At 38.3% G+C, this 18201-nt stretch overlaps 1 protein-coding gene across 5 annotated transcripts in view; it reads left to right on the top strand.

The window, feature by feature from the left end:
• Positions 1-18201, top strand: part of PPM1B (protein phosphatase, Mg2+/Mn2+ dependent 1B) — an 83798-nt gene that overhangs the window by 43184 nt on the left and 22413 nt on the right. For 3 of the 5 annotated variants that reach the window (XM_027966886.2, XM_027966885.3, XM_042246232.2), the window contains exon 2: positions 14059-14918. The exons of 1 other annotated variant lie outside the window; for it this stretch is intronic. In XM_027966886.2, the coding sequence (XP_027822687.1) occupies positions 14073-14918 (846 nt within the window). In that variant the 5' untranslated portion in view covers positions 14059-14072. The remainder of the gene's footprint in view (positions 1-14058; positions 14919-18201) is intronic. One more of the 5 variants, XM_027966887.3, reaches the window with a different exon arrangement.

Here is an 18201-nt window from a genome sequence, read left to right as displayed (position 1 = left end):
AACAATAGAATGGGAAAGACTAGAGATCGCTTCAAGAAAATTAGAGATACCAAGGGAACATTTCATTCAAAGATGGACTCGATAAGGATAGAAATGATATGGACGTAACAGAAGCAGCGGATATTAAGAAGAGGTGGCGAGAATACACAGAAGAACTGTACAAAAAAGATCTTCACGACCCAGATAATTACGATGGTGTGATCACTCACCTAGAGCCAGACATCCTGGAATGTGAAGTCAAGTGGGCCTTACTTAGGAAGCATCACTGCGAAGAAGCTAGTGAGGTGATAGAATTCCAGTTGAGCTGTTTCAAATCCTAAAAGATAATGCTGTGAAAGTGCTGCACTCAGTATGCCAGCAAATTTGGAAAACTCAGCAGTGGCCACAGGACTGGAAAGGGTCAGTTTTCATTCCAGTTCCAAAGAAAGGCAGTGCCAAAGAATGCTCAAACTACCGCACAATTGCGCTCATCTCACACGCTAGCAAAGTAATGCTCAAAATTCTCCAAGCCAGGCTTCAGCAATACATGAACAGTGAACTTCCAGATGTTCAAGCTGGATTTAGAAAAGGCAGAGGAACCAGAGGTCAAATTGCAAACGTCCACTGGATGATCGAAAAAGCAAGAGAGTTCCAGAAAAACATGTTTCTGCTTTATTGACTATGCCAAAGCCTTTGTGTGGATCACAATAAACTGTGGAAAATTCTGAAAGAGATGGGAATACCAGACCACCTGACCTGCCTCTTGAGAAACCTGTATGCAGGTCAAGAAGCGACAGTTAGAACTGGGCATGGAACAACAGACTGGTTCCAAATAGGAAAAGGAGGACGTCAAGGCTGTATATTGTCACCCTGCTTATATAACTTATATGCAGAGTACATCATGAGAAACGCTGGGCTGGAAGAAGCACAAGCTGGAATCAAGATTGCTGGGGGAAATGTCAATAACCTCAGATATGCAGATGACACCACCCTTATGGCAGAAAGTGAAGAAGAACTAAAGAGCCTCTTGATGAAAGTGAAAGAGGAGAGTGAAAAAGTTGGCTTAAAGCTCAACATTCAGAAAACTAAGATCAAGGCATCTGATCCCATCACTTAGTGGCAAATAGATGGGGAACAGTGGAAACAGTGGCTGACTTTATTTTTCTGGGCTCCAAAATCACTGCAGATGGTGACTGCAGCCATGAAATTAAAAGACGCTTGGGCTTCCCTTGTGGCACAGCTGGTAAAGAATCTGCCTGCAATGTGGGAGACCTGGGTTTGATCCCTGGGTTGGGAAGATCCCATGGAGAAAGGAAAGGCTACCCATGCCAGTATTATGGCCTAGAGAAATCCATGGACTATACAGTCCATGGGGTCACAAAAGAATCGGACACGATTGAGTGACTTTCTCTTTACTCCTTGGAAGGAAAGTTATGACCAATCTAGACAGCATATTAAAAAGCAGAGACATTACTTTGTTAATAAAAGTCCGTCTAGTCAAGGCTATGATTTTTCCAGTAGTCACGTATGGATGTGAGAATTGGACTCTGAAGAAAGCTGAGCACCGAAGAATTGATGCTTTTGAACTGTGGTGTTGGAGAAGACTCTTGAGAGTCCATTGGACTGCAAGGAGATCCAACCAGTCCATTCTAAAGGAGATCAGTCCTGGGTGTTCATTGGAAGGACTGATGTTGAAGCTGAAACTCCAATACTTTGGCCACCTGATGTGAAGAGCTGACTCATTTGAAAAGACCGTGATGCTGGGAAAGATTGAGGGCAGGAGGAGAAAGGGACGACAGAGAATGAGATGGTTGGATGGCATCACCATCGCGATAGATGTGTTTGAGTAGGCTCCAGGAGTTGGTGATGGACAGGGAGGCCTGGTGTGCTGTAGTCCATGGGGTTGCAAAGAGTTGGACTGAGCAACTGAACTGAATGAGGTAGGAACTTTCAAACTTTATTAAAGGTTGAGGATATCTGAATGGAAATAAACAGAGCACCGTGTGTGTGTGCACGCGCGCACGCTTGTGTGTCTGTGTGTGTGTGTGTTAGTCGCTCATTTGTGTCCGACTCTTGTGACCTCATGGACTGTAGCGTTCCAGGCTCCTCTGTTTATGGAATTCTCCAGGCAAGAATACTGGAGTGAGTTTCCATGCCCTCCTCAAGGGGATCTTCCCAACCCAGCAGTCTAACCCAGGTTTCCTGCATTGCAGGTGGATTCTTTATCATCTGAGCCAAGGAAGCTGAAGGGCTATTGATTATGCAAAGTAGCTTATGCTAAGTGCTCAGTGTATGGTAAGGAACTTAGTATTAATGAGGTTTAGTAGAGCACCATGGGGAAAGGATTTCTGGAAAAGATAGGGCTGAAATCTGAGTTTTCAGGCAGGATGGGAGGTAATTAAGGAAGGAGGGCACAATTTTAAAAATAATTCATTGTCTCTATTAAGGTGAACTAAATAGTTCTGCTTTAGAATTTAGAGTATATTAGAATGAGTTTAATAGTTTTTTTCTTCCTTTTGTATTATTAAGGTGCTTTTTATTTGGAAAAAAATGAAGCTATATTCTTTGATGACCTATTATTGTTTCTTATTGTGCTGTCACTTGTTTGTCAATATGTAATCTGGTCGGACTTGGTTGTATACTGAGGGCAGCTCCAGTGTAAGTAGGTCCCTCTCACTTTATTGATGAGAACAAGTCAGCCTCAGTCTACCAGGAAAGGCAAGGAAGCTGGAGCACTAAATTCAAAAGAATTTTTAAGACATGCTTCAGATAATTTTTCTTGTTCTTTGTCAGAGTTTATCATCAAAATAAGTTAGTAGCCAAGTGCATTATATTTACTGTTTTTAGGAGTAGTAGAGAATTTTATACAGGGAACCTTACATGGTTTATAAGTGGAAATCAACCTTTTTTCTTCAGTAGCAACTATGAATTCAGTTCTTTAGATGAAGTTATATTCCCTCGATATGTTTAGGGTGAAAGGGAGAAAAGGACCTCTGTTATATGGGTCAGTTGACTTAAGGAATAGAGATGACTTTGAGTGAGCTAAAGGGGTGTTTCGAAAACAGGAATCTAATACTCAGTTTTGAAAGTGTTTTATCTGGTGATGAGTAGTATTGGTATCTTCTTAGTATGTACTTTTGCCTGCATTTGACCTTATTTTGAACTTAATAGTAGTAATATTTTAGTGTGAGTATTTAAACAGCCCTTTAGGTTTTTTTCTGGAAAAGGAAATGGCAACCCACTCCAGTATTCTTGCCTGGAGAATCCCATGGATGGAGGAGCTTGGTGGGCTACAGTCCACAGGTCGCAAAGAGTCGGACACGACTGAGCGACTTCACTTTGACTTTTACACTTTAGGTTTCTTTCAACTGAATTTTGGCTTGTTATATATAAAGACTGCCCACCCTCTACCCTTACCTCTTTCAGTGTTGATTTGTGAGCAAATTCAAAGGTATCAGAGTTTTTTAATGTGGAGGCTTGTTCTAGAAAAGAATGTCAGCTCTCGATCTGCTTGTCTAAATTTTAGGCCTCTAGGATTTTTGTCCAGATATTTTGTTCTCAGTGGAAAGCATTTTCAGTCTGGTTTGCTGCTTGCCTAGGCAAGAAGGAGAAGGACATCCTTGAATTCCCAAATCTGTGATTCTAAGTAGACAATGGATAATCTCAGTAGGAAATAATGTTATTAGGATTTTTGTGCTTCTGCTTTACTCTGTGAAATACTCGTGTACACACACATCAATTCTGCCACATTAACTGTGCTCTTACTCTTTGTTTGGTCTTTATATATGCTTCTCGCACTTCTACCTTCTCCCACTTCTACCTTTTACGTCTCATCTTAAGCTTCTTCCTTTGGAAAATTTTTAACTACATGTGACTTTTGGTGCCTGTTCTTGACATACCTATACTTATCCCCTTAGACCCCCTGTATCAGCATGTGCCTTCATAACATGTGCATTGGCCTTTATCTTCCACCAGACTATACTTTCCTGTAGGGAAGAGGTCATCATATTCCTACTACCCAGAACAGTGCCTGGTGTGTAGTAGGCACTTAGGAAATACTTGAATGAGTGACTGTTGGGTTGGCCAAAAAGTTCACTTGACTTTTTCTGTATCCAATACTACTGTTAAAGTACTTTTAAAGTATTCCTGTGGCAAATACATACATCATGAATATGTATTATTTATTGCTGCATTTTATGCATTGACTGAATGAAACATTTTAGAATCAGTTCAGAATTGAATGCTATATAATATATATAAACACATGTGAAACCTTTTAAGTGATTTTTAAAATGTGGTTACTTACAGTGATTTAAGCAAATTACTAAAATAAAAAAGATAGCCAGTAGTTCCGTCTTTCGTGTATGAGAACTCTTTAAAATACTATTTCTCAGGTGCTTACTTTATAGTACAGTTACTCTGTACCATTGGTTAAGCAAGTAAATAATAACATTATGTTGCTTTGGGTTCAGTAGTGTATTTTTCCTCAAAGAAGGCAATGGAAAAAGACAGATGTGCAGAGAACATTGTTTATTCAGTCTTTAGACGATGCTTGCTGTACATATATTCTCAGTCTTGTAAAAACTTAGGCCCACAGAGTGGTATAGACCAAGTGATCTCTATAAGGATTATACAGGACCATCCATCAGTATTAATTTTTAAAGATTGAACCTCTATTGCCTTTCACCCTGAGAAAGGCAAATTACATTTAATATAGGGATAATATAGTGATTGACATTGGCTTCCCCACGCTGTTATGTCAGATGGGCTGGTGAGGGAACCTAAGGAATGGTAAAATTTTCACTTCCTCGGTTGTATTCGTTGCTGTACCACATTGAGGTTTACATGTGATTACATTGATATCATGGATCTAGTTTTAGCTAAACTGTCTTCCAAAAATTAGCACGTGATTGTAAAAGATTCCTCTCAAGAAATCAGATGGATTGTAATTATAATAAAGCACATGCAAGCACACAGCATAAAAAAATGTTAGAACTCTTAATCCCAATATGGGCTCTTAACATGGGGTAAAAAATACAATATCATCAGATCTCAAATATCAACCTCTCAAAATTTGAGATTGTCCAGGATTATTTTAAATAGGTGACTCTATTGTTGAAACCATAGCTTGCATAAGTGTACATACAGTGTGCTTGATAGGTGGCTAAGTGATAGCATAAAATCATAGCAAATTAGCAAGACATTTAAAAAAATATGCATTCTGAGGATAAAAACTAAGCTTTATGAAGTTTCCCCCAGAAGTGTTTGATAGAGCCATACAACTTTCAATATAGTACTATAGAATTTCTCTAAATTAAATTGTAGATGTTTACAAGGCCCTTTGAGGTTTCTTGTTCAGTAGGAAAAGAGAAAGCATGCCGTTGGGGAAACACTAGTTTTTCAGGCCTTGGTCAAAATGACTGGAATAATGCATAGAATATATGGCCATAAATTAAAATACATTCCTTTGTCATCAGATGTCTTTGAAGCATGTAGTAAACAGTGCCAAGTTGATGAAACCAGTATGAGACCAGTTATATGTGGGAGATTTACTCTTTGCTAAGTTTTGTCTTTTGGTGGGGAGTGAAGAGTTACAGCAAAGAGATGCTGGACAGAAGTATATCCTCAACAGTAAATATTTCTTTAATAAAAATTAGCCTTTTATGGAAGAAAAATCATAGGCACTTAAGGTGAAAATGGTTCACTGCATCCTTCCTAGCAAAATTACTGCAGCAAAGAAATTAAACCAGGAGTTCAGAGCTGTTAGTGTCATCAGTGTAGTTAATTTTATGAAAACAAGACCTTTAACTTTAAAATCCAGGGAGCTATTTACAGCGGTGATACCAAAATATGCAGATGCTCAAGTCCCTTATATAAAATGGTGTGGTATTTGCATATAACCTATGCACAACCTCCCCTTCCTGTATACTTTAAATCAGCTCTAGGTTACCTAATACAGTATAAATGCCATGTAAAAGTTGCTGGTGCTTGGCATATTCGAGTTTGCTTTTAGGAACTTCCTGGAATCCCCCCACCCCCCACTAGTATTTTCAACTTGTGGTTGGTTGAACCTGAAGACATGGAAGCAGCTGATACTGAGGGCTTACTGTGAATGAATGAAATGAGAAATGACCAAGAAGTTAAGAGTCTGCCACATACAGTTTTGATGATTATCTCATAGCAAAGATTTTTGCTTTTGAAGAGTTAGAGAACGTAAAATAGTAATTACTAATTGCTATGCAGATATTTTTGGATAAAAGAAAATACACACTGTTGATCATGCTATTCAGGATGAATAAGAATAAGAAAGTAAACTTATTTTTAAGAGAGAGAGTACTGTTAGCAAAAGAATAGTTAGGAAACAAATGTTTGGAGATGGTTTGTTTTGTGATTTTTGTTGAGGGGGAAGAAAGATAATATATATTAAGTGAACTTTAAGAACTTTGAAATTTAGGTATATCTTATAGGAAAACCCACATATTTGCACCATGATTTTCTTTTTTAAACAGCACTGTTTCATAACTTGTAAATGAGAAATAACTCAAATAGTCGTTGATAGTGGAAGGGGTGGTACAAGCATACAGTGGCATATCAGTTCAGTTCAGTCGCTCAGTCGTGTCCAACTCTTTGCGACCCCATGAATTACAGCACGCCAGGCCTCCCTGTCTATCACCAACTCCTGGAGTTCACTCAGACTCAGGTCCATCGAGTCAGTGACGCCATCCAGTCATCTCATCCTCTGTCGTCCCCTTCTCCTCCTGCCCCCAATCCCTCCCAGCATCAGAGTCTTTTCCAGTGAGTCAACTCTTCGCATGAGGTGGCCAAAGGATTGGAGTTTCAGCTTCAGCATCATTCCCTCCAAAGAAATCCCAGGGCTGATCTCCTTTAGAATGGACTGGTTGGATCTCCTTGCAGTCCAAGGCACTCTCAAGAGTCTTCTCCAACACCACAGTTCAAAAGCATCAATTCTTTGGCACTCAGCTTTCTTCACATGACTACTGGAAAAACCATAGCCTTGACTAGACGCACCCTTGTTGGCAAAGTAATGTCTCTGCTTTTTAATATGCTATCAAAGTTGGTCATAACTTTCCTTCCAAGGAGTAGGTGTCTTTTAATTTCATGGCTGCAGTCACCATCTGCAGTGATTTTGGAGCCCCCCAAAATAAAGTCTGCCACTGTTTCCACTGTTTTGCCATCTATTTCCCATAAAGTGATAAGACCAGATGCCATGATCTTCATTTTCTGAATGTTGAGCTTTAAGTCAACTTTTTCACTCTCCTCTTTCGCTTTCATTAAGAGGCTTTTCAGTTCCTCTTCACTTTCTGCCATAAGGATGGTATCATCTGCATATCTGTATTATTTCTCCCGGCAATCTTGATTCCAGCTTGTGCTTCTTCAAGCCCAGCGTTTCTCACGATGTACTCTGCATATAAGTTAAATAAGCAGGGTAACAATATACAGCCTTGACATACTCCTTTTCCTATTTGGAACCAGTCTGTTGGTCCATGTCCAGTTCTAAATGTTGCTTCCTGACCTGCATATAGATTTCTCAAGAGGCAGGTCAGGTGGTCTGTATTCCTATCTCTTTCAGAATTATTCACAGTTTATTGTGATCCACACAGTCAAAGGCTTTGGCATTGTCAATAAAGCAGAAACAGATGTTTTTCTGGAATTCTCTTGCCTTTTCCATGATCCAGAGTGAATGAGTCAATTTGGACACTGATAAAATCTATTTTAGAACCTCTTCAGACCCCAGAAAGCTCAGAAGGGAGTGAGGATGAAGGTGAAACCCCATTAAAGGGAAAACCTGAATATGCAAAGCCTGGGGGGGGCGCAAAAAACGCAGGAGGTTCTTAAAGCTACAGTCCCTTCTGCACCTTTGGGCAGGACGAATTTCCTTTACTTCCGCTTCTTCCTCCTGTCTTAATGGCTGGAGTGACTCAAGCTTTTCCTTCCTTGTAGGGACAAGGGTTCTGTCACCTCTCTAGAAAGGTATTTGGTGGGCTCAACAGGAGGGTGACTTGGAGGCTATGACTATGACATTTCCAAAGACAATACATGAACAAGTAGCTCCTGGGGAAGATCCTAATAATCCCAATGGGGTGTATGAGGCTGTACACAGATTCCCTTCAAAATACTAAAGGAACTTAGGCAAGCTGTTCAGAATTTTGGAGTAAATTCTCCTTTTACCTTCGGAATAGTGCAGGGACTAGCTGAGGGTCCCTGTTTGATTATGGTTGCTCATGACCAAGTCAGATAGATCCCCGTCTCTTTAGATCAATTGATAGACAGTGGAAATTGGGGGACAACTCAAGAGCAAGTGCTTATGGAAGATCAGGCTATAGAACAGGTGAGGCGCTACTGCGTAAGAGCCTGGGGGAAAACAGAGGTTAAAGGACAGGCTTTCTTTACTTCAAGAGATCTCACCTCCCCAAAGGGGCAGTCCCTACTGGGACAACATTACCCCTGTCAGCAGAGCCAATTTGAACACTGGTTTAAATTTTAGATAAGAAACTATGACTGCAAAAAGGGATCACGTTTTTGATACTGAATGGCCGTGATATTCTTTAGACTCCAGAGAAAACTGGTTTAAGCGAAATCTTTTTTGAAATTGCAAAACCTGTTCTTCTTGCATGTGGAATTTAAAAAAATGTTGGCTTGTTAAAATACTTTTTTGCAGCTCCAGTTCTGCCTGAGAAACAAAAACAGGCCTGGGAAAAAACCTAAAGTTAACTCTTATCGTGTCCTTGGGATACGCAGCCCACTCTATCTGGGACTCCAGCCATGAACAAATCGGTAGAACTCAAACCAAGAAGAAAAAGAAGGGGCAAAGATACATTTTAAATATTAAGCAGAAAACTGTGAGATCTCTGCCTATATGTCTGTCTAAATTTATGTGTGTCTCAGTGTGTGCCTTCATCCTTGGACAAAATTGCTTAAGGCTGATTGGACAATGAGCTCTATTTAATTGGCCTAAAGAGAAGTAAGTGCTTACAAATCAAACAATTACAAATTCAAAAAATTAAAATGAATTTCAGGCTTGTATGAACTGGGAAATATTCACTATTAAATTGATACCTGGTATTAATGTTTATTTATTGACTTTGTGAAGATACTTTTGCAGATGACTTAGCTTTGGGTGATTTATACTTACAGATCTACAGAATGATGATATAAAGTACAATTCGTGGTTGCTAAAGGAAAGTAAGATGTGTTTTTAATAGAAAGGTATAAGTAATGGCATTACATCTATTAAGGAAAAAGGAAGTACATTTGAACTTACAGGCGCTATTCTCTGAATGGGCAAATAGAGTGATAAATACAGAAGTATAAAAAAAGGTTTGTGATAAGTGGGAGAGAGTTTTGTACAAGATACAAGTTTCTTAAAGACATTAAACTGCCTTTGAAATCTTGTATTGTTACTTTGACTAAGTGAATAACTATTGTTTCATAATGAATATAATCTGAAATTTGATTTTCTCTTCCTGTTTAAAAAAACAAAGTCTTCTTGGAATATGACTTTTGATAACAGACTGTAAATTTCTTTGTCTTTAAGTGATTCATACTTGCCTTTAAAATATTTTGTTACTTTGATAAAATAAATGAGTGTTATATCACAATGATCTATGGAAACTATGGCACATATAGACAAAGCTTCTACAAAATTAACCCCTCATCAGAAGATTTAAAATGGATAAAAAATGGCTATAAACCAGACAGTCGGGGCTATTGGAAATCCAAGGTGGACTCCTGGATTTTCCGGGCTCCCTAACAAACCTCACTTTATTTGATAGGATAAAACCTTTCCTGGCAACAGGGTTAATACCTCACAATAAAAAAAAAAAAGATTAAAATACATTTTCTGCAATCTCCAGTGATCAGGGCACCCACTTTGCTGGACAGGTTGTACAGACACTGGCAAAAATTTCATGAGCTTCTTAGAGACTATCACATTCACTGACGTCCTTTGTCGTCAGGCAAGGACCACAAAACAAAAGGATTGGTTACATGAGATTGAACAGACTGTTAAATATGACTGCAATTTTCATGACTTTTTGTCTGACATGTTACTGGATTCTAATCTTTGTTTTCAGGTATTAAAAAACTCTTCTCCTCAAGTCACTGATGGTTTAAAACAATTCAGTGATTTACACCTGTGGGTAAAATTAAAACATTTTTCTTTTCTCTCTGTCTCGCCAGAAATTGGAGACATTTATGGGTTCTGAACAGCCTCATCAAGGTACAAAAAAGACTGTCTCCAGACATACACAAAAACCGCGGCGTATACTGGGGAGCTCAAACTCATATAGATGGGGATTTTAACAGTTTGGTGGATTTAGCAAATGAAGTGCTACTCTTAGGAAAAGAAGTATAAAATCTTAAATTACAAATATATTTAATGTGTGACTGGAACATTACTACTTTTTGTGTGACCTCCCCAGGAATATAACCAATCGAAACACTCCTGGGAAAAGGTTAGACAGCACTTGAAGGGCCATGCGCTGACAACCTTACACTAGGTATTAAAAAGCTACAAGCAAAAATCATTGGCATGCAACATACTTCTTTCAGACTATTACCAGATACAGGTACACTTCATGGACTAAGCAGAGGGCCTTAACTCATAGAGTCCTCAAAGGCATCGGAGGTGGTCTCATTGAAACACTAGCTATGTTTTGCTGTTTCACTATATAATCTTCTGTTTAGTCCTCAGATGCATGCGAAAAACCCTCCGAGAACTAATAAGAAAGAAGTTGCGAGATCAACATATCTTCTGCTACAAAAACAAAAAGGGGGATATGCAGGGGTGAATAGTCAGCTGCCTGTTGCTCTGGCTAAGCCATGAGAAAATCACCATGGGAAAAGAATAAAAGCAAAATATAGCAATACAGCATGACCCAAATAAAAGCACATTGGGCTGATCAGTTGGGGTCGTCATACCCTGCTAAGCTAAGGAGAAACATAGTGTGGGCCTTGGAACGCTGGGTCAGCGCAAGTTCAGAACACTGCTTGTGCACACAGTGAGATGTTTTCCCAAGGCACATGCAGGTCTATGACCTCCAGCTAGGTGATAGCCCTTGTACAAGAAAGTAACAGATAGTTTAAAGTAATCAATAAAATGGGAGACGTAACCAGGGACACAGGAGGCTGACTTCATCGTAGCGTAACAGATACTTTCTGCTTGCCAAGACACTAAATAAGAGTGATGTGGCTCCGAGGAACAGGGCTCTTGACCCAAGAGGTCTTGAGTCCCTGGTCCCATCTTTAAAACTTTACTTCTGTCTCTAGTTTCTTTTTCCCAAACTGTGCGTCGACCATTTTCAATCCCTACCTGCCGTGCTGGCTGCAGCAGTAATGCATATTGTATTTTACATCAGTGTAAAGTGGCAAACATAAAACTAAACAACCAATATAAATATGGTTAGACTAGAAGGAACACTAATTATAAAGTTCAGAAATAATAAGAGGCTTCAGTGGTCTTGATAATGTTGTATTTTTTAAACTATATGGAAGGTATGTGGGTATTTAGTACTCTTTAGCTGTGTGTATACTTTGTATACAATAAATATGGTATTTCATGATTAAATAATTAAATCATCATGGGACAACACTTTAAACAATAAGTTTAAAATGAGATCAGTTTTGAGCTTTAAAACAAATTACTAATTTATAAAAGAATACGATCCCGGTTACAGCCAGTGAGTGTGCCGGTGACCAGAGCTCAGTCGATTAGTTAACAGTTTCCTGAACTTTGAATCTCGAGCAAGTGACTTTCAGAAAGGAATCAAACAGAAGGTAGAAATCACTGCAGCCCCAGGCAAGGCTGTTTTCGGTATAATTTTCAAAGTGTTTGGCTGCCCAGCCTTAGGGACTCCTTTGCTTCCTGAGGGTTTTCCAAACTGTCCTTCCAGGCTCCCTTTGATTTTTAGAGTCTGCTATAGTTTCTGTTAAAGACTCCTCCTTCCTTTGCTCCTTTCTGTATTCCTAAATTAAAAACAAATTTAATGATAGAAACTTTCTAACTATTTTTAAAACTCTTCTAAATGAGGAGTTCTGGTGACTTTTGAGCCCATTTGTTGAAATTTGAAACAGCAGCACCTTAATTGAAAGAATATCAAGATAATGGCAATGATAACAAAGTTCTTTTTTTGTAATTGGTAGTTGGGACCGAAGAGTGGGTGATAAATACAGTTATCCATTCAGTTTTACTTGCATTTAGATATCTTTGTAAGGTGGTGATGATGTTTTCTCAGGTGAAATAGGCATTAAAAACAATCTAAAATATACTTAGAACTAGGCTTTCAAATCATTGTATCAGAGTATTAAACCAGTGTGTTAAAAAATAAGCATATTCTGTTATGTTGTTCTCAATACTTTTGTATTATACTTGAATGAAAGTTATTTTTAGGTGAGAGTAAAACTTTGTCTTTTGAAAATTCTTTTAATAAATATTTGTATTTGTATTAATAATTAGTACAGTATTATATATAATGAAAGGTTACAAAATCACTACAATTTACAAATATTATATATAGTGGTTCATTGGGTTTTTAGGAATAGGAATATGTAGTTTTATTGTAGTTAGATAACAGTTATAGCTGAAAAAGAGCTCTCTAAAAGATACCTAAAGCCAAATGAAAGTAAGTTGATCTAGACTAATATGTCTCAAAATGTGATTCTTAAGTCACCAGCATGCTTTTTTGAAGACCCCATACAAGGTCTGCTGGGGGCAGGGAAATGGGGGTGTGGGAATCTGCATTTTGAGCAAATAGTAACAGCAAACATTTTGTGGTGTTTACTATGTCTCGGGAACTATTCTAAGCACTATATATTAATGCTTTCTTCCCTGTCAGGTGTAGTGAGTGAGTGAAGTTGCTCAGTCATGTCTGACTCTTTGCGACCCCATGGACGTAGCCTACCAGGCTCCTCCATCCATGGGATTTTCCAGACAAGAGTATTGGAGTGGGGTGCCATTGCCTTCTCCAGGGTATCTTCCCAACTCAGGGATCGAACCTGGGTCTCCCGCATTGTAGGCAGATGCTTTACTGTCTGGGCCACCAGGGAAGTCAGGTGTAGATACTATTGTTACTATTCCCATTTGACAGAGGAGGAATTTAAGGTATAACAGACTAAGAAACTTGCTAAGGTCATACAGCTCAGGAGTCTTAGGGCCAGGCTTGTATATGGAAAACATCAAGGCATTTGCATTCCCACTGCTCTAGTCCAGGCCCTTTAAAATTGAAAAGATTTTACTCTAAAAGTGAAGTTGGGAGGATGGTGATGTGTAGTGGATTTCACAGTTCTCTCATGGGTAAAAGTAAAAGCACTTCTACTTTTTTATTAAGTAAAAGCACTGAGTAAAAGCTGTCCTAAGGCCGCTTCATGGATTGTGAAACTCTGCAATATTAAGTAGTATGCTCTTCAGCACATCATTAAAGTTATATTAGTTTTTATGGGTTAATGGATTTCCGTCAGTCCAAGTAAAGTTCTTTGTTTGATGTGCATGCAGTACAACCTAGATGGAATCACATGTTTGTTCAAACTGAGATTTTGTTTTAATTAATTTGGGGGATTGTCTGCAACATCTCTGGTGGGTGAATATACTTGATTATAACACTTACTTTTGGAAATCTTTCTAAAATGTATTAGCATACTTTGAGCAAAATGTTGCCAAGTTTTGAATATTGTCATTGTTCCATCTTACACATTGAACCCTCAAATTATAAATTGAATTTTAAAATAAAAACCAGGTTTTATTTCTTGGTTTTCATTTCTCCAACAACAGTGGTTTTCAGCTTGCTGCACATGCAGATCACCAGAGAGGCATTTTAAAAAAGATAATCATATCTGGGTCCCACCCCTGGAGACTCTAGTGTGTAAGGATTGAGAAACCAGTGTTCTAGAAGAAGGCTGTATGGAGCAGTTCTCTTGGTTTCTTTTTGTTGTGGTTCCTGTAAGTTTTGATAATAATGAAAAATACACTTGAGATTAGGAGTTAACTAGAAAATAGATGAACTATTGTTGATAAATACTCTTAATTTAAATGTGTAACATCTACATTTTTTCCCCCCCTTTCAGATCTATTACTAAACATGGGTGCATTTTTGGACAAACCCAAAACTGAGAAACATAATGCTCATGGTGCTGGGAATGGTTTACGTTATGGCCTGAGCAGCATGCAAGGATGGAGAGTGGAAATGGAAGATGCACACACAGCTGTTGTAGGTATTCCGCATGGCTTGGAAGACTGGTCGTTTTTTGCAGTTTATGATGGTCACGCCGGATCCCGAGTAGCAAATTACTGCTCAACACACTTATTAGAACACATCACTAACAACGAAGACTTCAGGGCAGCTGGAAAGTCAGGATCTGCTCTTGAGCCTTCAGTGGAAAATGTCAAGAATGGTATCAGAACTGGCTTTTTGAAAATTGATGAATACATGCGTAACTTTTCAGACCTCAGAAATGGCATGGACAGGAGCGGTTCAACTGCAGTGGGAGTTATGATTTCACCTAAGCACATCTACTTCATCAACTGTGGCGATTCACGGGCTGTTCTGTATAGGAGTGGACAAGTCTGCTTTTCTACCCAAGATCACAAACCTTGCAACCCAAGGGAGAAAGAGCGAATCCAAAATGCAGGAGGCAGCGTAATGATACAGCGTGTTAATGGTTCATTAGCAGTGTCTCGTGCTCTGGGGGACTATGATTACAAGTGTGTGGATGGCAAGGGCCCAACAGAACAACTTGTTTCTCCAGAGCCTGAGGTTTATGAAATTTTAAGAGCAGAAGAGGATGAATTTATCATCTTGGCTTGTGATGGGATCTGGGATGTTATGAGTAATGAGGAGCTCTGTGAATTTGTTAAATCTAGGCTTGAGGTATCTGATGACCTGGAAAATGTGTGCAATTGGGTAGTGGACACTTGTTTACATAAGGTATGTAAGTCTTTTTTTGTTACAATTAAATGCCCTCTTAATTTTTAAAAGGCATGGTAAGTAAGATTAAGCAAACTTTTAAGTTTTAAAGCTTTTAATATTTTCATTAGGAAAGTCCTAAGTCCTAGATATTTTAAAGTTATTCTCTTCCCAGAAATGAAAATTTTTTTTTGCCATCCTCATTTGTCTAAACCTTCTAATTTGAAAATTAAGTCTAATAAACTTCTGACATTTGTTGTCATTTAAGTGCTTTATGACTTGTTGTTGTGGCAAAGGCATCTATACACAATTGTGACTTGATTAAAATTTTCAGCATTGGCAGTACCTGTATTTTTTGGTTTGCTTTGGCCACTTGGCTTGTGGGATCTCAGTTTCCTGAGCAGGGATTGAACCCTGAGCCCAGGCATTGAAAGCCTGGAATCCTGATACTCAGCCATCTGGGAACTCCCGGCAATAGCTGTCTTATGCCTGGTTATGTAGCAGTTTCATTTAAAAAAAAAAAAAAAAGAGTGAGAGCGTGATTGTATATTAGACACACAAGAGATCAAGAGCTGCATAAAATACTGGAAGGTATAACAGAAGCCTTAAAACTAAGTAAAGTTTTGTAATTTAGCTATGAGCTTACTAGCAGCTAAGACAGAAACTGAAGTAAGAGTTGTATATTTCTTATTCTGTAGTAGTAAAAGAAGCGTTTTCTAGCCATAAAACCTAGAAGGAATTTACGTGTGACTCTGTGTAAATATGACATGGTGGATAATATCTTACTTTTATAGGAGATAATTCCGTAGAGATGCCTTTATCATCCCCAATTAGAAAACCAAAGACTAGTATAAAATACAATCTTGTTAAGAATTCCTGTGGAACACTAAAGTTTAATTTACATTTGCAATATTATGTGAATCTTATTTCGATAGAGTAATAGAGAGGAGAATCCCAACTAACAGGTAGTTAGCAACTTCCTTTAATGTCTTTAAAATATTCAGTAATTTCAAGTGGGCTTTTGACAGCATCTATATAGCAGTCAATTAAAATTTGAGTTATCTGACCAGAACCTAAAATATGTAAGTATTCTGTGACTCTGATTGAAGAAGGTTTCAGGACAAAACTAACCTTTGGTTATGTGATGTAAAGATTTTGACTGACTGACTCTGTCTAGATCAGAGCCACTCTATTTCCTCACCATGTAAGTTGCTGTGAAAGATACAAGCATAGCCAGGAAGTTTCTCTAAAGGTCCCTGGGTCTATGGAAACACTCAGGTTTTGTTGAAGTATCTATTACTTTTCCATAGGATGGGAAGAGACACCTTCAAAAAGAGAAAATAAAAGGGCTGGTGTTTCCAGCTTTTTTCTTGATGGTATCTCTAAGTACTCTGCTGTTCATTCGTTTGTTTGTTTTTAAAGCATGTTCTATCGTTTTTGCTTCTCTGGATGAGTTAAGTACAGAAATACTGATGGTTGTCAGTGATCAAGTAGTAAGTTGTTCTAAAATTGTCTATCTCCTTGGACTCTATGTGGAGAAATTGTGACGTGCGGCTTTTTGAGACAAAAGCAAGCATGTTTTTTTTTCGCCTAACTGGGAACTGAAAACAGTGTTTTCCCCGATTATTTAAAACAAAAAGTTTGTTTATTGAAAACAAGGCCAGACAATATAGGATGTACATGTATATTTTAAGGTGATACAGAAGATGTAAAGGAACACTTGAAAATTTTGCCACTGACCTAAGTGGGCTATTGTCTTAGTTGTGGTATTTATTTTTTTCATCTTTTTTGCCTGCCTTGAATGTGTATATTTTTATAAAAAGGAATTCATTATACTTGTTATTCTGCAGTCTGCTTTTTAATTCAAAGGTATATTGTAGAGAGATCTCCATGTCTGTATCTATCGATCAAAATCATTTTTCATGGTTGTGTAGCAGAATGACACGTAGTTTTGAGGGGATAGCCAGAAATCTATTATGTCTATAATTTAGAGTAAGGAGAGAAGTTTGTATTCTGGATAAACAGCACAGTCTCTTTCCTATAAAGGATATTAGTTTTCAGGAATTCGGACCCAACCATTTTGAATGGAGTTTAAATCATTCTGGTGGTGTATCTTCCTCTGATGGTTTTTATTGGTTTAAAGTGATTAAATATTTCTGTTGATGGTGTTAAACGATTCTAGGCAGAATCTCAGAATCTTAGAAATGACAAATAATAGTGAAGAGGGACAAGGGGTTGGAACGCCACATCTCTATTGAATTTAGTTGAATGAAGTTGACCATCTAGTGCCTTTGAATGAAGTTACATTTATATTGAAATCAATTTTGAGATGCCTAGCTAGCTCTTTTGTGTTGAAATGGAATAGAGGTGAATTTTTTGAATCACCACATGCGACTTATGGAATTAAAGCTCTTACCCATTCCTGTTTTTCTGACTCCATAATACTGTCCTTCCACTACTTTATATTGTAAAGCCACCAGTTAGCAATATTTAAAACACTAGGATTAAAATAGAACCTATGATTGCTTTCAATTTAGTCTGAAAGATTGAATCTAAATTTTAAAATCCATGGAAGGTGTGTTGGCCAGTGCTTGCCCTGAGCAAATTGCTCAGTAGGTATTAGCTGATTTTTTGTGTGTGGGTGGTGGAATAAATTTTAAAACATTTTTTAAAATTAATTTTTTATTGGAGTATAGTTGATTTACAGTGTTGTGTTAGTTTCTGTTGTACAACAAAGTGAATCTAGTGACCTGTTTTATATATAGTAGTGTGTATATAGAGAAGGCGATAGCACCCTACTCCAGTACTCTTGCCTGGAGAATCCCATGGACGGAGGAGCCTGCTGCGCTGCAGTCCATGGGGTCGAGAAGAGTCAGACATGACTGAGCGACTTCACTTTCACTTTTCACTTTCATGCATTGGAGAAGGAAATGGCAATCCACTCCAGTGTTCTTGCCTGGAGAATCCCAGGGATGGGGGAGCCTGGTGGGCTGCCGTCTATGGGGTTGCATAGAGTTGGACATGACTGAAGTGACTTAGTAGCAGCAGCAGCAGTGTGTACATGTCAATCCCAGTCTCCCAGTTTATCCCTCCCCCCTTCCTTTAACAAGCTCTAAGTTTGTTTTCTACATCTGTGGCTCAATTTCTGTTTTGTGAATAGATTCATTTGTACTTTTTTTTTTTTTTTTTTTTAGATTCCACATGTAAGCAATCATTGATATGTCTTTCTGTCTGACTGACTGCACTTAGTATGAAATAAGTATACTCTAGGTCCAGGTGTTAGCTGCTTTAGGAGAAAGTGTGA

This window comes from Ovis aries, chromosome 3 (genome assembly GCF_016772045.2).
Source record: "Ovis aries strain OAR_USU_Benz2616 breed Rambouillet chromosome 3, ARS-UI_Ramb_v3.0, whole genome shotgun sequence".
Classification (NCBI taxonomy): Eukaryota; Metazoa; Chordata; class Mammalia; order Artiodactyla; family Bovidae; genus Ovis; species Ovis aries.
This window is presented reverse-complemented; position numbering and strand designations above follow the sequence as displayed.